The sequence below is a fragment of the Acanthisitta chloris genome, unplaced genomic scaffold (assembly GCF_000695815.1).
Source record: "Acanthisitta chloris isolate BGI_N310 unplaced genomic scaffold, ASM69581v1 scaffold6704, whole genome shotgun sequence".
Lineage (NCBI taxonomy): Eukaryota > Metazoa > Chordata > Aves > Passeriformes > Acanthisittidae > Acanthisitta > Acanthisitta chloris.
Window position 1 is genome coordinate 92,120 of NW_008668679.1, and position 21,957 is coordinate 114,076.

A 21,957-nucleotide genomic window follows, 5' to 3' on the forward strand; every position below is an offset into this window, starting at 1 on the left:
CTGACAGACATGGAAAGATAATCAACTCATGCTGATAAAGACAATATCAAGATATTACCAGAAGGAAAAATTTTCTGTTCCTGACTGACTTACACCTCCTTATCAGGTCATAGTTTGCATGTGGCACATTCATCTCTACCCATTACTGTAAGCAGGTTTAAATACAATCCCTTGCTCCACCAATCTGATTTAAAGTCCTGTGGCATCTCTTCCACCTTCTCTATTTATTTCCATTCTTTATTAATCAGACTATGTCTCCAAGATGCTAACTATGAGAGCAGTCATTACTTAATCATCTTAATACATCCCATTATATGAACAGATTTCCCATTTTATCTACCTGCACCCAGAACAAAATTGCATGTTCTTTCTCCCATGCTTGCACCAGCTAGGCCACAGGCTTTCTCTCTTATTTTTACCATGTTATGTCTGAGAATAATTTATTATTTTAACTGAATCTCCTTCCAACATGTGCCTTGGTAGCCATGAGTAAGGCTCAATAGCTTAACAGTTATCTGTTTATTAACAAACCCCACTCATCTGTGAAATTAATTATTTCAACTGGACATATTCTATATGAGCTTTGATGAAAGCAGTAAATCCAGAGTGTTCAACAACAGTAGTTTTAGAGACTGACCTAATTACAGGCTACTAAAACAGGAGAATATAGGCAATTGCATTTCTAACATCCTGCACAGACCAGCAACAGTTAATGATGATATGATGGTTTTCTAGGACTTTGGAACAAATACTTGGCTTTTAATCTGAGAGCAATGCTGGACATTTCTGTCTGATGCTTGGGGGATTCAGCCAACTAACAGATACATTTGGTGAAGAATCTCATTCTAGTCATGCCTTCCCTTCCTAATTTCCCTTTTCACTGTTTTGTCGTCTTTGCCTGTTCCTCAGGGAACCGAGTGATTGATAGCCTAATCCAATGACTGTATTACAGCTGCCTCAACTTGGACTCTTTTCCTTATCATTAGCAGTTAGCCTATGGTTAAATTCACAGCTCACTGCTTGGTACAGCCCCTGAGATTTAAGGGCCTGGCCTTTAGAAAATATTTAACATAAAATTGAAATCTTGACATACTGAGAATTCAGTTCTCTGCAAGGCTTCTTTAATTAATCCAATGTACTGTACCATTGTTCTATATGAGGCTCTGACATGGTGAACTGTTACTGAAGCTCAAAGAGATGTGTAATTCTAAATTAAACACTCACTTACATGTACCTACACTGCATTTGTTTCCCAAGTACATGTGCATGAAGGTGAAAACTTAAATTCAATCTATAGCAATAATAAACCACAAACCAATTACACTTAAGGAGTAAAGACTTTTCATTCATTTCAAGCTCAGAATGAGCTTTTATCAAAGTAAGGGGAGGAGAAAACACAGCTTTGTTCAAATGCTCCGTGTAAAGACTACTCTTTCATTCTTTCTCCAGGACTCATTTAATCTTTTGATGAATTAAATCAATTATGATCATTTTTAATCAACTACAAATGGCACCAGTGCTAAAAGTGTAAAGTGTTTTCTTTATGGGAATGAAATTGGCTAAAACATATTAAAAGTGGAAAAAATAGGCTTAGTTCTCTGACCTTATCTGGAGAATAATACTTATTTTTAAATAGCTATGGGAAGAATGTAGACCTTGATCTATGCTGTAAACCTTTGCCCTACTTCCAGTCAGTCGATGAGCTGCAAGCTTCTATGAAAATGGCAGCTGAGTCCCAGATGAAAAATTATGCATCTCATAAACTGCTATTCTGCTGAAATGTCAAGCTATGGCAGGGCTGTACCTCAAACTCAGCACTTGGCATTTTCCTTCTGTCTGCTTTGTTGCCATGAAGCAAACATGAACAGTGAGGATTTGTGTAGGGCAGGTAGCAGGCAAGCTCCCTGTCAAAAATCTATTATTAGGGCTCTGATCTCTCCTGCACAGACCAGTGACGGCAGTACACTAAGAGAAATCAGACTGCTGCAAGGACACGATGGAAAACAGAGGACTCTTTGTGAATCCTGACATAATATATGCAAATAAGGGCTTTTAATGGCTGAGCTACATTTAACAGGAATAATAAAACAAAATTAAAATTGTACTACAGCATATATTTGTTTTTCACCCCTTTCCACACTGTTTTATAAATATATGTTAATGTAAATAGTCTTTAACTCTCGGTAAATATTTATACTAAACAGAAGTGCCTATGCATACATACATTTTGTTTTGTTTCCAGTGATGGGCAGCTTTTCATTCATTTCTATTGACCAAAATCCACACTGCATAGTCACTGACAGAACTGTGATTAGGAAAGTGAATGCTCTTGGTTGTTTTTTCCACTTTTCTTTTAATGATGTGTCATATAATTAAAATTAAAAGGCAGCCCTTATTATTATAACTTCAACTTTTCCTCTTTCAATGTAATTCATACATTTCAGATTAGAATGTATGCCCCTATTAATAATGTCAATTATTCATATAATGTGTACATTTTAATTTAATGAAATAACTCTTGAAAAGTATTCTCTTAAATGTCACAAGTGCTGTTGGACAGTGGTTTTTTGGTTAAAACAGACAGCTCCACTAACTTACTTCAAAAGTAACTAAAATTTACTGTCTCTGCTCCTTCCCAACAAATATCCATTTCCACATTTAATGACTGAATCAGCTATTTAGGTATATTCCTTCTGACATCCCTTGTGGGCAGCTATGAAGTTATAACACACAACTTTCTGAATCTCACTTTTTCTGGAAAACATACAAACCATGTATTCGAACATGCCGTACAATATATTTGGGCAAATAATGCCAAAATACTACGGAATGTAATAATTGGACACAGCAATAACAGCACGTAGATGTGAGGTATTTGAATTGCTACTGTAAAATACTGCAATATTTTTGCAACAAAGCATTAAAAGAATACATAGTGAGTGCACCGTAGAGAGATTTGCTTTTAACCTAAGTTTTTTGCTAAGTCCGGTATGTGGTTTTATAAATTTATCCCCTAAGGATTTGGCTTCCAGACAAAAACAAAGAAACAAACAGATGACAAAGAACAAAAAAACCATGGAAATTCAAACAGAAGCTCTGCTCTATTTTGCCTGCAATAGATATCCTATTGTGCTGCAATGTGATGTGTTTCATAAAACACATCTGGAATATGGAAGCACAGTATGAAAGCTCATGAAAAAACTTTTCTTTAAAAAAAAAATTTAAAATACATTTAAGGGAAAGAAATCTTTGAGAAGCACACAGCGGCTGACAGCATATTAACATTTCTTGGGGAAACCTGGCATCTTATTCCGGTATTGCAGGATTATAAATTATTTTCAAAATTTATACAAACTAAAACATTTCTTTCAGAGCCAGAGGTCATTGTTCTTTGTGATGATTAAAAAACCCCCAGCACTAGCCTCTTTTTAAGAAACAAATACTCTGCATTGCACATGTATAGGAAGAACTCAGGGTAAAATCTCATGTATTCTGCATTCTCAAAACAGAAATACTGCTAGCTCCATTCTAAAAGCTCCTTAACAGAAATCAAACTATGCCTCTAATCCTGCAAACACACAATAGTTATACAGTTTGGGAAACCATATCCTAATTTTAGTATCTTTCTTTCATCATAAAGGTTTATTTCCTTAACCATATTTCATAGGCTTCATTAGGACATTGTCACTTTTTGAGTAATGGGCAGTTCCTGTAAATTTATTCTAAAAAATGGATGAAGACAGGGATCCTCTAAGCACAATGTCCTCTCATGTAATAGGGCCACAGAAATCTGTAGGGCTACCATAGCCCTTGGGCTCATCTGAGGCTTCATGGTGTCAATCAGAAATTAATTTTCTAAGGAAAACAACAATTTGTCAAAACTAAAGTGATTTTTTCCTCCACATATTTTTTTGCCACCAGGATAGAGGCAAAAGGAGAAGAAAATATTTTTTGGCACCAGGATAGAGGCAAAAGGAGAAGAAAAAACAGAGATATTTTACAATGCTCAATAGCTGGAAGGTAAACTTGGAATCCAGGGGACCCAACTGGGACCTGGGGTCACACCTGGGATTTAAACTTGGCTCTCCCAAGTCAGGCTTGTGTGCAGGTCAGCAGGTTGTGCTCGTATGAGTGTGTATCCGGTGAGAGCTGTTTCACTTTGTATCAATAATTCAATATTTGCAGGGAAGTGGAGAAGAGAGAGAGAGACTAATCCTACAGTCTAGTGGTCAAACATCCACCTGGGATACTGGGATCCTTCCCTGTCAAAACCTCCCAAGAAACAGGAGGGTAGGAAGGCGGAAACAATGATGCCTCTTGCAGCTTAGCAATTTTCAGCTGATCAAATTAGATCAAAACAGGAAGGTCACTGCCTGAGCACTGGCTGGCAAGGAAACACTGACTGTGACAACTTGAAGCTAAATGGAGGTTTCAAAGTAATCTCATTAAGTCTCTCCTCCTTTGAAAGATTTTGTAAAAAATGTTTTAAAAAAGCAGAGACATATGTATGTTCTCAAAACATCTCAGGACCTGGCAACGATGTTAATAAGCTTTTCTGTATTATTATTTTTATGTATGTTACACAAACCATAGGAAACTACCTGTCACTTAGTAATTTAAAAGGAACTACAAGAAAAAAATGCTGTTTCAATGTCTCTTTTATCTGGAAAAATGAAGGATGAACCTACTGCATGTAGCTACTTCTGCAGAAAGTAAGAGAAACAAGAGAAAGAAAGAGGAGGCCAAGGGGAAATTTTACACGGAAAACATTTCTTCAGTACATGGCCATGTAGGAGTGCATTTTTGAACACTGGAGAAAAGGGAAGTCTGTAAATCAAAACGTCAGGCTGCTGCTAGGCCAGGGCATTAACGCACCCTCACTATTTGCTTTTTGTTGGAAACCTGCATCAAACTCAGAGGAGTGAGTATGCACTCACCTGGAGAAAGAAACCTGCAAGGTATTAAGGAATGTGTGCACACAGCAAATTTATAAACTCCTGGAGAACATCTGTTCTTCAAGAGAGCAACTTTCTCGTTGCATGACCCAGTCACTGCCATGGGTCAGCAAACAGAGAGAGGGGCTGGCCCGTGGCCTCATCTTCAAGTGTGAGGGGCTGATGTTCTGGGCTGGCTCACCTTCATCGTCTGGGAGCCACCACCTCCTGCATGCTGCAGCCTCCACTGAGGCTCTTGGGACGAATGGAAAGGCAGAGTGCTGAGACAGGGCATGTTTCTCTATGTAACACCAAGGCAGGAACACGTCCCTGCGGCTGATGGTGGGTCCTAAGCACAGAAGATTCTGGTTTTCGCTCTCTGGAGCACAACCACCCTTCCAGACAGAACATCCCTGTAACTGGCAGGCAATGCTACTGGAGGTAGAGGGAGTTTCCTGTGATGTGTGTGCAAAGAGAAGGGGAAAAATGATAAGCAAGTCCAGACTGATCTAAAATACAGCTTAACCCAGCACTTCAGATATATGCCACTGCAAGCAATTCATTACCAGCCGGGTGATGCTGAGGGTCACCAGCATTGAGCCAAAGTACATTTCAGACCTCACCAGCTCATCTCACTAAGAGGACCCTGTGCTGAGACCTCCACAGGGCTGGGGCCAGCTGCCAGCTCCCACCTCACCCACAGTCATGCAGCACTGGGACTCCTGCCTCACTCACTGCACCTATGTATCATGTGAGCGTCACTGCTATTCCAGAATCTGTGCATATGGAAAAATCCAGATTCGGCTTGGCTATGCACTATATCTGCTCTAGGTCTGGGCATGAGAGAACACGATAAACCAGCCGTGCTATGGTAGAACACACGGAAAATGGACCAGATTTATTGATTCTATAATAGTGCTGACATTCACTTAAAAAATTAAGTCTCTCTTGAGAGGAATTATTTGGAAAAAAACCACCAAAAACTCACTGACTCTATCAGATAATAAAATAAAACAAGAAGTTTACGCACATGAAAATAGAAATCAAATACATTACGCTATGAAGCAACTTTCATGCCAGGACCACAGAGCACTTCCCAGCAAGCCTGTAGGCATGTAAGTGGTGTTACTGCCATTCCACAGACAGGGGAAAAAAAAAGCACAGAAAGGTCAAGTGTCTGGCTGCAGGCCATGAGTCTCAGCCATGGCACGGACAGGAACAGACCTCAGAAGAATGGTCATCCTGCCCCTTGCTCTGACAAGACAACATGCTCACCCACATTTTGTCTTCTAGATTTAAAATTGCTTTCCTGCCTTTGTAAATTTGTATACTTCTATATATGTCTGCCGAGCAGAAAGTATCGCAACATGCTGCTGAGCCTATTGACTTTATTTGCTCTGTGGCTTTCTTTTGTTCCAGGAGTTGTGGGATTGGGACCTAGTGACGACAACTGTCAGCCAGACACCTTTATATATTTGTCTGTTACATTATGCTCTTTCAAAACATAATAAATCAACAGCACTTCCAGCATTTTTCATATTTTTAAACAACCAGATTCACGTCATAGGTAACGGTGCATCCTAAAATGTTGTTTTCTCCCTCCCCTTACAACCAGATTCACGTCATAGGTGACGGTGCGTCCTAAAATGTTGTTTTCTCCCTCCCCTGATGCATGTAAAACTTCAGGAAAAAAATAAATTTATACTTACACACACATTTATATAAATAAAATAAAGAAAGAACTTTTCCTCAGGTCCACTTAGAATTATAAACCACAGAAATGCTGGTACGTCCTCACTTACAGCAAGCAGGTGCCACTGTAATTTACGCTACCTACATGTTTCAAATTTGTGACATGAGAGACAGACTTTTCATAATGCAGTCATTTTATAGATTTTATTAGGCAGACTTATGGTAGGAAGGAATATTCAGAAATTGCAACTTAAATGAGAAAATGTGAATGGTGTTACTTATATAAAATACTACTGCAATAGTTCTTTTATTAATTTTTAATGCACAGCACCCACTGTGACCTCCTTTATTCTTTTCCTGTCAACATGGCAGGCTAGAGAAATTGAAATGGGCTGTAGCTGTTCTCTTCTTGTTACCCTCTTCCTCCCATTTTGCATAATATTAAAATATAAAATCTTATTGGACTGTCACTGTGAAATAATCATTATGCGATAGGCACAATGATTTTTTCTGATTGTTATCTCTTTCTTACTTTTCAGCATTCTCTAAAAAATTCCAAATTCCATGTAGTTATCCAAGGCAATAAGGCAATTTGCCACTGAATACACTCATCTGAGTTAAAGTTCGTTTAAAAGTTATCTTTTGCTACATTTCTTATGGTTCTCTAAGGATAACACCAGTCACATAAAATAAAGTATCTTTTTGCCTGTCTGGTCTCCTCTGATTACGTTTTTAGGGTGAGGCAGGAGGTGGGTCCGATAGAATAGTGTTTGACTCAATCAGGAGGATGCTATTGCTTCTGTTATGTATATTTACTGCTACCTCGATCACCAAGGAGACTAATCTCCATACCAGTAAAGTTAAGAAGCTCACAGTATTGTCTTTGCAGGGCCAAGTTCATGTTGTCACAGCAACAGAGTGCACAGGGTCAATAGATTAATACATTACTGTGCACAGGCACTGAACTGGAGTGTAAAAGTTTTGCTGCTGGTTTGAAAATTAAACTGTGAGGCAGGACTTGCAAATATGGTCTACACACGATATTTTTCGATATCTTGGGGAATAAGGCTACAAAAATATGCATATATTTGCCTAATAACCATCTATCCTTTTTACCAGAGTGGGAGGAGGAGGAAATAATCTCCCTGGAAGAGGTGCACTCAGTGGGAAGGAGGGAGGAAGGCTGGAGATCGGGCTGCGAAACATACACTGCATTTGGATTGTTGATATTTCCCCCTGCGACGCCCTTTCATTAGCCTCTGTCTGATGTGGGGCCTGACAATTGTGACAGGATGAAAAATTTGAGGAAAAGCGAGGGTCACGAGGGAAGAGATTTCCTTCCCTCTCCAGTGACCCTATCACAGTATTCTGATGCAGCATTTTACCATTAAGGAAAGGGCAACCCAAGAGCCTTCACACTTAATCTGTTCCATCTGTCATGACTTAGAAACATTGACCAGCAGTGAGCTTTAAGGACTCGGCGTGACTGCAGACATGATATTCTAGCCCACTACAAGGACCTCCTGATGTTTTGAAAGCCTCCAAGGAAGTAGCATGCATCAAAAAGGGCAACACCTACCTGACATGCCACCATATGTGGTCCTAAGTCCTCTACCAACTGCTGGCCAAGGTGTGCTGTCTGCTTTCAGTCCCATCAGTCCTGACACAGTGTTGGTGGCTGTAACACCATCTGCACCACCTGTGAAAGAAAAGGTCAGTTGCTTTTTGTTAAATCATGTATAAGAACAAGAGAGGAAAAAATGGAACGGAAAACGTGAAACTCTGAAATAACTAGAAATTCACATAAACAGCTGAAGAGCAAAAGCAATAAACTGCAAGGGAATGTGCAGAAGGATCCATAAGACCAACCCTGGGCTGATAAATTTAGCACTAGCTTCAAGGCAGGCTGCATCAGTTGAAGAGCTGTAAGGGCTGTAAGAGCATGTGCAAAACACTGGGGCTGACAGGCAGGTCTCTGCCCTTCAGCTGTGTGGGACAGAACTTGCTACAGTGCTTATTCAACACCTAGAGGTACCCTAGCACAGGGGTCACCTCCTCCAAGCTTCTGAGCAGCAAGACAAAACGAGCAAGGTCACAGAGAAACAATTACCATGGTTCTAAGTGATGGATTAACACACCTACTCGTAAACTTATTTCCTGCCATGTTGTACTTTGAACTCTAAGGAAAAAAACCCAAACCAAACCTTCAGATGGTGTATTTTTGTTTTCTCAGGACATGCATACCATTTTCACTACTAAATACGGGAGAAAAGGAATTTACAGTGGTATGGCAAACATATAAATATGACAGAAATAAGAGTGTGCAGAGAAACACACACAGACACCATTTATTTTTAACAATCTAACGTAGTTCTCTCTATATATTGCTATATTCTATATGTATGGACAAAATTAGGAAACCTTTCATCGCTGTTTTTATTCTAAATCCATAAAACTATTTTCATATTCATTTCTGTTGTTATCTGTTTTTCCAGCAACACAACTATCTTATCCCATCCAGCAAATTAGTAAATCTGCACAGCATGTGCACTGCAGTCACTCACCTTCCTGCGCAGCCATTGCAATTTTCACAATATCAGTGACATTTGGGGTCAGCTTGGCAAAGAAAGGAATCTGAACAGCTTGTCTAACCCAACGACAGATGTTCCGTACCAGCTCTGGATCCTGTTCAAATAGGTCAGATAAACATAGAACATAATTAAAAGTAGTATGAATAAAAGGTATAAAAAAGGAAATATAAAACTTTGCTCTAAGTGGCTATACTACAATTTTGTGAAATTGCACATCAGAACTGAATTTTATCTCATTAGTTAACTTATTTCAGACACATCAAGTAACTGCAAATCCACTACAGAAAGGTTAGTTCATGAAGAAAGGAAATTACTCTTTTTCCGAAAGACAAAGATATCACAAAATGTTCCCTTCCCAGAGAGGGGAAAATACCATTTTTGATGACAGAGACTTTCTTAACTAATTTATTCTAAAAATTACTTTTCAGTTTTAATGACTTACTCTATGTAAGGTGTATTAAAAATAAGCAGTACCTTTTAAAATAATATGATCCTGAAGCATTGCCTTGATCAGAACAAGGATGAATCAAGGTTGCAGGCCTATCAGGATTCAATTCAGCATTTCTGAACTCTAGAATAACTTGGGATGGCCATAGCATAAATGAAAGATTGAAATCTTCTCTGTTAAAGATTGAAATAAAAATCTTCCAAGTGTTGGCTTTTCCTGATTTCCAGTCATTTACTTCCCTTATGGAATACATCTCATGTAGACAGTAATCAACTATCCTTTCCATTGAGAACAGTTCAATGGAACTAACATCTGTGTCTGGCACATATAATGCTTATTTTTCAATATAACTCTTGGGTATGGGTTGTTTTTTTTCTGTTGGCTATTGGTAATGCTCTTCAGCAAATACCTTAAAATTTGCAGTAGATGCATGTAGAATGTGGTGCATGATTTGATTAAAAATGGAATGGTGCTATTACAAGATTTAGTAAAAGTATAACCTGTGGGTAGGCTAATTGGTACTGCAGCAATTATTTACATTTACTGAGTCTTTATCACTTTCAGATAATTAAATCCGTCATATATGAATAATTTTCTCCCATTTGGATATTGTAAAACCTCAGAAAGCTGCATTGCTATGTAGTAACTGAGAATGGGATAAGACTTTAATGAAGTTTAGTTTAAAACAATCCAGTGGACATGTAGGTTGCCAGTCTAGTGAACAAACAGGAAATAACCCCTTGTTGTTTTTTTTTCTTTTTACACCAATGGTTAAATACAAACAAACAAACAAACAAAAAAAAAAACAAACCCGCAGGCTATGTTCCTAGAAAGTACACAGTGCTTGACATGAATAGTAAAGCCTTGAGACTTAGCTTTGCCATTCCAATAAGAAGGGTGCTCTCCCCGCCCATGCAGCTTCCATGAAATATGTATGAACACTGCACCGGCAGTGTGAAAGTAGTTGCATCTTTGACTTTCATTTCTGTTTTGAATTTCCTTGAGGCCCAATGCAGAAATGAGAGACCCTCTAGAAGACATGAATTGTATATCCTTTATGTTAATTCTACTCCTTAGAAATCCTTGTAATAATGTTCAGGACGCTGGCACCACATAACTCATTATGCTGACTTTGTTGGGCTTGTAGTGCTGCCATAAAAATTCTTACTCCAACACACACTAGCACTTTAAAAAATACAATTATTTTAATCCACATTGAATAACTTGTTGGGAGATGCCTTTCATACAAATCCAATTTTCATCCTACCTGAGACAATTTAAGTAGTTTGTCTTTCTTAATAAATAATAATTGACTTCTTCTTTTTTTTTTCCAAAATTAAGTAAAGATCTTTATTTTCAATCAGTTCTGCTTCTCCTACACCAAGATTAATGCAATGAATGCAATGGAATGTTCTTCCATTTCTCAATCCAGTAAACAGATTAAATATCTGATTGTGTAGCATATGTAGACAAAGCCCTTTTGAAAGGCTCACTTGTATCAGCCTTGGAAACCTGCCCATTTTTGGTACCCAAAAAACCACAGGTAACTTCATAGAAAAATAATTTGAAAATTCAAATGAAGGAGGTGAAATTTTTGACACTACTTCACTTAATATTCCAAAGAATAAATAGGAATGTTTAGTAAGGAAACATGGAAAAATGAAACAAAAGTTAGGACAGTGCTTTGTTGCATAGTGAGACAGTCATGGATAGGAATTGGAAAGGTGATGAATTTTATGCAAAAAATTAGAATTTCCATTAAATCTGACAGTTTTGGACTGAAACAGGTATTTCTCAAGGTGATTTCCCCTCCCTTTAATAATTTATCTAATTAATTTACTCATTAAATAAATATCATATAAAGACAGTTATAGCATCATATAATCACAGTATTTTAGGGGTTGGAATGGACCTTACAGATCATCTAGTCCCAACCCCTCCTGCCATGGGCAGGGACACCTCCCCCACTAGACCAGGCTGCTCAAGGCCTCATCCACCCTGGCCTTGAACACTGCCAGGGTTGGGTCATCCACTACCTCCCTGGGCAACCTGTGCCAGTGTCTCACCACCCTCACAGGAAAAGTCTGTTTCCTAATACCTCCTCCAATCTGAATCCATTACCCACTGCAGTTCCTTACAAAGGGTTCCTCTCTGGCTCCTCTGGTGCTACTCCTAGTGGTGGCTAACTCAAACAAAAATGCTGTTTACCCTTGTGCCATCCCTAAAACACACATGTGCGCGCACACACACACAATGTATCCCACCTTTCAGTGCAAGTCCTACAGTGGAGCTGTACTGGACCATCCAGATGATACACAGAAGTTTGCTTTACACTATGAACAATTTGCAGAAGTCACACAAGAACACAAATTTTGAGAAACATTAACATAATTAGAAATAGAGAATTAATTTTGAAATGCAATCATTGACTAAACAAATGCAGTTCCAAACTTCAGATTTCTGAGAATATTAATTTCTCATGTTCAGCAAGGTTTTATAATCAGGTGCAAAGTGAGCGGCATGATGCCAAAAACTAGTTTTGAAGAGGCTATGTACAGGCTTCATTTTGTCTAATTCATTTGGCTGATTGAGGGTCTCCCACCTACTTGGATTTCTGAAAGACTGACCCCAATTTACAAATTGCTTTCACCGATTCCTAGCAGAGATTGGATTTATAAAACATTTGAGGATGAGCATATAACTTGCAAACAAATTAATCTCAAGGCCTGTAAATCACATTATAAAAAATACCTGTCACTGCAAGTATAACATAAATATCTTTTTTTACCCAGTCCAACTTTATGAAAGTGCCTGCAGCTTTTATCATTGATAAAGTGGTTGGCTAAGCCTGCATAGTTATGAAATATTTTCTAAATGGCTTGATATGCAAAATGTTCTTAGCTGTAAAAACAGCTGGGCATTTGTACTCGGAAAATCAACAATATGAACTAAATAAAATATTATTCTGCTTAATGCAGTACAGGACTTTAATGCTTAAGGTTCAGAGTCTGCCATGTTGCTATAAATTATCTTCTTTCATTACACATAACTAGGTTTGTTGGTTCTCTCATTAATAATGACACATTGCGATTGTTACAGAATGTATAATTTTGCTCTGTGTGTCAATCCAGAAGAATGAACAAATGCTTCAATGGACTGTAACATCCATTGCTAGCACACTTCATTTATCTGATGTATTTTTACTTTTTTTAAACAAAACCCATCTAAATAGAAGCTTGGTGAAATTATCATCAGCTAAAACATAATATTGATTCATGCGCTGTACCTACAGGAATCTGTTGGTAATTTAATACCATATAGAGTCTCTTTTGGTATGAGATGTACATCAGTGTGTCTTCTGTCTTCCTGTTCTTAATCAAATATTGCTTGTTTATTCCAAAGGCACAGGAGATTTGAATGTTACAGGGGTTGTCTTTTTACTTCCCTAAGCAGCAGTACAGAATCATTTTTCCTGAATATTCATTATAGCCTTGGGCTAGATGGAGCTTTTAATCCTAACTACTCATTGCCAATGGGTAGATATACTAGAGGAAAAACAACTATTCACCTTTTTTTCTAAATGATCACATGATAAGCTTAACTACAACCATAACTATGAGAATAAGTCCTCAGAAATTAAAGCAGCAAGTTGTCTACTGATTGCATTTGGAATCAGTAATGAGATGAATCCCCTGTCCTATCACCCCTAAGGCAGATACATCCTGCATGTTTAAAAAGGAGCATGAAAATCCTGTGCACAGAGTAGGTCACCTCTCCTTGTGTTTCATGGAAAGGAACAAAACCATGATGAGATTACCACAGAAATGTCTGGCTGCAAATTTTTGGAAATTTTTGTTGTGACCTATTTTCAGTGTTCTTGCAGGGTCCTCATTTTACAGTATCCTGTTACTGCACAATCTTTGCACTGTATCCAGAACACCTCTCTGAGGTGTTTAATAAATGGAGAAAGGAAAGTCAGATAGCCTAAGGTATACCTTCTACAACTGACCCTGCTTTGGTGCCCAGTTTTTACTAAGTCATTTGCATAAAGACCTGAAAAGGTTTTTCTGGCAGAAAACTGCACTTGATTCTTTGGAATACCATAAACCCTGATATACTTTTCATATTAACAACAGAAATATTTTTAATACTTGAATTTAAACCGTTTTTCAGAGTATTTGAATAACGCAAAAGATAAAAATACAACTACTTTAGGGTAACAAACATGTTTCTTAACTATGCAAACAGTCCTCAGGAAACACGTGTGCGAGTGCACGTTCGTATGTACATGTGCATATATAAAGAATACAAATGTCAGTCTGAAAGATGTCATAAAAATAAACCTGTTACAACATTTCCTCCAAGAACTTCGTAAGAAAGGTCACCACTCAGTAAGCACATTAGCTCATCTTGTCTAATTAGTGCTACAGAATATGGACCATACCCTGCAATCTTCAGGGAGCCCCTAAATAATGGTGGCAGTTCTGTCTCACTAAGAATAGGCTAAGGACTTGTGCGGTTGTGGAAAGTATGAAAACATAACTTTTCTCAGGCAAAATCCTGACTTTAAATATATATGAAGGCTTCCTTACAGAGGACTATTGGAGTTATCACCTGATAAGATTCAGCTTTTAAATTTAATTCATGTACAAGTCTCACTTTACTGTTTCATTCAACAATGGTCTACAAGGGAAGAGTTCAATTTATCTTCAGTCAGATTGCCTGAGAGCCCAAGAGGACTCAAATGTACCCTCATCTGAAAAGCAAGAAAGGAAAAATAATCTTTCACAATCTGCAGATAACCTTCATGCAACAGGTCAACTTTCTTCCAGATGATGCTACTCTTTTCATGTGAGTATTGCAGCACTACCCACCACAACCTGCAGTATGGCAAGGCAGGGGCAGGATGTGTTTGGAGCAGCTTCAGAAAGTGAGCAATGATCATTTCTATAGACTCCTCACCTATTCAATCCACTCCATTACCTCAATGTGTATGTATGGATCTGCATCTTTTACAGAGATCCTATAGATGTTCTGATGTCTTGCTAGTCTGATAAGATGTTAGTTTAAATATGGCTCTCCCATATCCCTTTTCCAGAAAACACATGGATCCAGCAAACCATTTGAAATTCAGAACTTAAAAACCCAAACCAAACCAAAACCCCAAAATTAACCAACCAACCAACCACAAATATCTCTGTTTGAAGACCTACTCTTTTGCTATTCCTTCAAATATGAAATAAAAGCAAAAGTATGGGAATTCCAGGTAAAAGCATTGAAAATCACTATCTTTAGCATTCAACACTTTTTTAAAAAAATATACATATATTACAAATGATCTTTTCCACAGCTATCTTTTCTTCCTCCTTCTATGAATGGTCCAACAATGTCTTCATAAAACTGTCTCTCTCTAAACCTACCCAAAATATCCACTACCTAAATACAGAATTGCAGTCAATTGCAGTAGCAAAAGAGTCACCACTTCAGAATCTAATGGTTAATTTTACTGTCTTCTCACATCCTAGAAAAGGGGCAGTTTAGGTTGTGCATTTGTCCCATTTCAAACTTAATTAAAGCTAACAATGTGTTTAAAGCCTGTCAAAATAAGGGAAGGATTTCCCAGGATGAATAACTCTCCACTTCTCATCTGGAGTAAAAAATGCCTCCTCATTTCTCAGGAAATTTGACAGCTTTTGGTCAACATCTATTGACCGCAGCTGTCAAAAAGAAAGAAATGAAGTAGTTTAACCTAAGGCAGGAATAACAGTTTTCACTGTTGCATGTGAAGCTATCCATATATATTAGGAAAAATTAAAAAAAATGCTTAAATTACTTCAGAGGCTTTGGGCTAGCCTGGTCAACCTCACAAAAATATAGCTGCTGGTTGAGAGATTATATCCCTCGGGCAAGAATCCATGACATGATGTGATGTGAAACCAATGCCACAAAATAAAGTTTTAGGGATAACAACAATATGTGAATTCAGGGCTCTTTTTCAGTCAATACTGTGTTGCCTTTTGGTGTGAGATCCAAAATGTACTAGTTTAGCTAAAACAAAAAAAAACCCCAAAAAATCACCAAAACCAAACTTCAAAATCTCATTAAAGATCTTCAATCACATGGTATAGGGAAATCCTATGCAGTATAAAAAATTAAAAAACGTCAAAAGGGATAATTTCATACTTTGTTCTACGAGAATCAAAATGTTTAATTCCAGTTTAGGCCTTCAGCTTTTAGTAATTAATTTGCACTTTGAAACAAGAGTTCTTTTCAGTATGAAGGGAGGTTGTAGAATTGGGGTTTTTTTTGAAGAATTTCTAAAAGATCGGATTCAGGTGAGAAAAGGTAAGCAAGGTCCACATAGCTACCATTTAACTACACTACCATAGGAACAATATGTACTGTGACAACTGCTCACTGGTTTAATTCAAGGACATATTTATTTTCTACTCTCTTACATACTCTGAAATGCTCCTGTCTTTAGAAAAAAAAATTTTTTAAAACAAGTCTACTGGTTAAATTAAGACATTTATGTTGTTTTTACATAGTAAAATGTTCTCTTTATAATTTGAACAAAAACTTCAATATTTTTAAAGTGGAAATTTATCCTATGGATTATATAATTAAGCATGTCCTACTAGTGAAACAAGCACATTTTGCTTACAAAATGCTGCAGATTAAGATGTAGAAGTAGAACTTGGAAAATTTCCATTAGTTTTTACAGACTACATTCTTTCTTTTTGTTATAGTCTTTTCACTTAGGCAAAAGCATTACCACTTGAAGACCATGTAAAGACTATATTTATATCTTTTATTTTAATTTATTTTGAAAAAAAATTATAGAGCACAATGAGTCCCAATTCAGAGATGTTTTTGCCAAAGTAAAAATCACAGCCACATCTGAGAAACTTGATTCCACCTTTTTTTTTTTCCTGTGGTAAGTTATAAGAACTAAAAACTCCTGCCATCTAGCTCCATTCTTAGATGCTTGGACTTTATTAACTTAAACTAAAGCTGCAAGAATGGCATCATGATTTGATCAGCTGCTTTTCAGATCAGTCACTACAAATTCCACTTGGGGGAGTCTAATTGAGATTCTCCTTTTCTTCCAGTGATACCAATGTGTCAATGGACAAAATCAAGTCACTCTGGATTAGGTCCAGGCTTTGGTCACGGCTGATCTAAGAAGTCAAAGCTCTGGGACCCTGCCTATACTGAGAGAGATAACAGTGGGTATTGAGAAAAGCCAATGTGAGTCTGTGACACTACTGTCACTCCTACTTCTTAGAGGAGTAACAGGCTCTTCTCAGGCTGCTAAGAAGTCAAGAAGACCCTGCCTATACTGAGAGAGATAACAGTGGGTATTGAGAAAAGCCAATGTGAGTCTGTGACACTACTGTCACTCCTACTTCTTAGAGGAGTAACAGGCTCTTCTCAGGCTACTCTGAGAAACTAAAAGAACAAATTGGCGCACATAAAAAACGCAGAAGTTTAAATTTAAAAGCATTTAACCAAATAAGTCTTAAAAGACTCATAAAAGGCTTTTACAGAATCTGAATTTCAATGCATTTCAATTTTAGCAGATCCTCATCTTCCTTTTATTTCTTACTCTCTTTTGGTATCACAACCACTATTTCTCCCTACTGCAGCCTTTGATCACTTCCCTCTCTTCCACAAGAAAAAAGTGGGAACAACAAGTAGCAACCGTGTTTCTTTCTTGCAGTACACTACTGGAGCTGCACAAATGAACGATGCTTAACAGTATGTCAAAAAAGAGTCAGAAAAAAACAACAAAAAGAACCTACTCCAACACTGTGTAACATGTATCATCTAACAGCTGCCAGTACTAACATAGGTCAGTATCCAAACTCAAGAATAATTTTTCAGAGTGCTGTGTGGGGGATCCACTTTGGATTCCTTATTAGCAGCACGGCACTCCTACATCCCTTCTTTAATAATGTCGCACCTCATGACTGAAAACCAATGTGCAGACAAGGTCAAAAATGAGCTGGAAATTTTTGATTGACCAGAAAACAAAAGTACAAAACAGATTTGCGTTGGGAGTTAGAGCAACGATTAGAGGGATGTCAAGATCAAGCACAACTGAGACTTGAAAGGTTGGTGGCTGCCTTTAGTCAGCTTTGTAATTACTCCCTTTTCAGATCGCAGAAAAGGTTTTTGTTTTCTCCCCAGCACTAAAAGGAAAACAATTTAACTTATTTTGATAACTGATTCCTCGCTCTGTGTAGGTGGTGAACCATAGTGTTTTTTCCTATTCTGAATGTTTGGGTTTTATTTTACTTCTTTTTAATTTAAAAATATGTTAATCTAAGCAACCAGAAGAAATATCACTGTTAGAAAGCTTTCTAATTTTGAAATTAACTATAATGCATTTTATATTTTGCTATAGTTATCTTACATGACAGGAAAAATTCTCTTTTTGTTTCATTGAGATAGGTCAGTTAAAACTATACCAATCACTGTTTATAACTATTGATTTTAATGCAATATTAAAGGAGTTAGGTTATTTTCTTTGGTCGTCAGAATAAAGGTTAATAATAGTTAGCCTGAAAGGGTAACATACAGACTGCAAGCTCAAATTAACAAATTATTTGTTCTGATACAAACTGGGCCTAAGCATTCCAAGTGAAAAATGCAAAATTGCACATTTACCTTTTATAAACTTCTTGGAGATATAAACTGGAAAGATTTATTTATCAACAGCATTGGTACATGCAAAGTGTTGACTAATAAAAATGCCTTTTTACCCTGACAGAACAAAATATTTTATCTTGGTTGTTTCTAGCCAACCAAACTAATGTTTCTCATAGCACTGTAAAAAAGTGGTATGCAGCATGATTAAACAATATTTCAGCTCTTTAGTTCATGCAGAGGTCACCTGCTAGAAGACATAAAGGTTTGATTAGGTTTACGTCATACATGAAATATTTTAAAGGGAAGCACAGAACTCGAATATATGAGTGCTGCAGCTACAAATAGCTTTCTCTTGTGGTCAGGTAGGCAAGCTCTGTCTTTTCCTATAATAATGAGGCAGAAAATACTAAATAATTGAGGAAACCATAAACCTTTGAAACCACCAAACTAGGGAATTTAAAACCTATGCTCTGAGAAGAATTTGCCACTCAGTTTTAAAATGATCATCAAATTCAGATTCGGCCTACTGTAAAGAGCAAGCTTCTAAGCACACAGTCTGACTTTACTAGGAGCTGAGGCAAAATTTTAAAAAGTATGAGCCTAATCCTGACAATTCACATGTAGGCAGTGAAGAGACTAGTCAACACAATGCTAATTAACTTTATCAAAAGATGGCATAAAACCAAAACCAGGGAAAGAAAAAGCTATTAACATGCACTGTGTAGTTAACTTTTATTATGCACCAAGATAAAACCATTAAAATATTGTATTTTACCTACACAGTTATTTGTTGGTGATCATTTCCTTTCCAATAAATCCTGTTTACCAGATAGCATCATTATGAACAACTGTAATACCTTATGATGCAACCACATATCCAAAGGCAAAGTAGTCCAGAGGGTCTGGACATTTAACCACACAAATAGGCTTGCCTGAGTTTTCTACATTTCCCATTTCTGAAAATTTCTTAGGGCATTAAAATACAATTGCAAGAGGAAGTACAGGTTGCCATTTGGTTCTAAAAAAAAATAATGGTTTTATTTCTTTATGGCAAGCACTCACCATATACTTCATTGTAGTTAGGCTATTGTAGTGTCATTATCAAGCATTGTCTCCTTCTACACATTACAAAAAATAGAATGTATAAGGACATAAAGCACACATGGAAGAAATCCATTTGAATCACAGCATTTAATCACACCTGAATCCCTCAAGGGCAATGGAAAAGCAAATGAATCCTCAGGTACTAGAGGAAGGTGAATGATGTCACCTACCCAGGAGTGACCAGTGAAATAGCTCATGATTCAATTGTTACTTTGAAAGCAACTCAGCAAAGGGTGAGAGTTTTAAAGAAGAAGAGAATGTAAATAGGAAAGAGACATCTGAAAACAAGGAAGGTGAAAAAAAATAATTCAAAGAGGTTAAACAACAAAACTGAATTATCATGAAGGATGATGTTTGACCACGATTAGTGTGGGAACAGGAACATAAGTCCACAAAGCACATCTCCTGACCTGTGAAAAAGTGTGCTTAGATCTATGTTTGTAGGAGTTGGAGGAGGCAATCAGCAGCATCCCTTCTCCCTGCACTTCTCAGATTCCCTCCCAGCAATGCAACACCAGCTCATCTCTGCACACACAGAGTACCACCACCACCACCTGAACCAAGGAATCCTTGTTGCTGAGAAGTCTACAGCATGTGATTGAATTTCTTGCCTCTGCCACAGCTTCTCCCTCAGCTGAACTATCAAGGCTCCTGTTCATATACATTAGCCTGGGCAGCAGACAATTTCTTCCCCCTACCCAGCTGCCTAGTTTTATGAAACTAATTTAAATACAGTACCTTTGAAACAGTTTCAAGTCTGAGAAACATGACTGCACAGGTCATTTGGTTGAAATGTTCCAAAAGCAACAGAGAGCAGTGTTAGAAAAAAAGACACTGAGATCAGCTAGGACTTACATTCTTAAGATCCAGCAAAAATGGATGGAAGTGGTCAATGCAAGAGAACAAGATGACATAAAAATCCTGAAACTCTACCACAAACACCAACACAAACCTCACTTTGATTATACTGGTTTGTACTAGTTTTTGGGAGGCAATGTTCCCACTGCTGCTATAGCCCAGCGTAGCACCACTCTGCTGTACTTTGCATTAATTTGTTGCAATAACTGATACAGAATAGAAGAGAGAGAACTAATACTGCCTGCAGGACTCAATGAATTATACTTAACCAGCATATTATTGTAGGCTGATAGTAGAATGTCACATGAACACAGATATAATCAAATTCTGTTTGGGGCATCATTTATTTAAAATACTTCAAGCTCCTTGCTGGCAGAGCAACAGCGAATTAGCATGCTATGCTGTGCACTTCAATTAAAAAGCAGCCTCATCTTTCCTATTTCCAAGGTACAGCAGAGCAAATCTAATTGTGCCATGCAGCCAGCTCTCATCTTTGTGGAGTAACCAGGGCTTTGGGGTTTTTTTTTGATTTTTGTTTTTGACAGATTTGTTGTCTTCTGAATGAGGCAATGTAGGCTTTTATGAAACTTGCCTCCTAATTGCAGGCAATAAATGTAAACACAGCCAGCAGCAGAGGCTTTAGCTAGTGCAGTTGAAGTAAAATGAAAATAAAGGTAAGAAAAGAAGCACAAAGCAAGTTCATTTTGCATATGATCTGAATAGTTAAACCACCAAGATCTGACTTCATTGCTCACAAGAGACATATACATTCCTTCTTCAATATAAACTAAAAAAACCCAAATAATTCCCCAAACCTAGAGCTTAAATGCTGAGATAGGCAAATATTTTTTCTATTTTGGAGGTTAGAAGGTATGACTAATTAATTAGAAATATTTCTATGCCAGGATGTTATTAACTTTTAAAATATTTGCTTATAGCACAAAGAATCTCTGGTTTTGCACTTAGGCTGAGATCTTTGAATATGAGATTTGTGGCTTTTGACTTGAGATCTGCTTTTTGTACCAATTCTCTCACCCCAAGTGAACAGGAGAGCCCTCGTGCTTCCTTTTATCCAATAGTCATTTCCTATTTGTGGTGCAAACAACACAGAACCTTTGGATAGGAACTGAACAGGGTGAATCCACAGAACCACAGAAATGGTTGTCTGAATGGACTTCTGGAGGGCAGCTAGTCCCAGCTCCCACTCTGAGTGGGACTAGTGCCAACAGCAGTGAGGTTAGCCATGTCTTTACCTGTCTGACCCATAAAAACTCCAGAAATGGAGAGAACACAGCTCCACCAGACAACATGTTCCTGAACTGCATCATCTTCTTGGGGAATTTTTTCCAGATGATCAACTTGAAATGTTCAGCCTGCAATTTGGGGCCACTGCCCAATTCTGTATCATCTGACATAACAGAGAACCATCTTTCCCTCTTTGTACCTACTCTTGCAGCATCTTTGTCACTACCTCTCAAGTAGTTGTAGGCTGCTCTGTTCTTTCACCTGTTGTTTTTCACTCCCCACTAGGCCAAGGAGACTCACTGATAGTTTTGAAGACTTTGGGTATCACTCATCCTAATCAATTCTAATGATTCTAGGTATATGCACATTACAGGTATTACACCTGGGTTATGTCTGAAGGACAAAGTTGGGCACAAAACGTAGCAGGAAT

The 21,957-nt window shown here is 37.6% G+C and overlaps 1 protein-coding gene across 1 annotated transcript in view; it reads right to left on the reverse strand.

Moving 5' to 3' along the window:
• LOC103800617 (dihydropyrimidine dehydrogenase [NADP(+)]-like) overlaps positions 1–21,957 on the reverse strand; it is a 112,152-nt gene that overhangs the window by 83,025 nt on the left and 7,170 nt on the right. Inside the window, exons 4-5 of the mRNA XM_009072999.1 lie at positions 9,191–9,311; positions 8,206–8,325 (exon numbers count right to left, since the gene is read on the reverse strand). Coding sequence (XP_009071247.1) covers positions 8,206–8,325; positions 9,191–9,311 — 241 coding nt within the window. The remainder of the gene's footprint in view (positions 1–8,205; positions 8,326–9,190; positions 9,312–21,957) is intronic.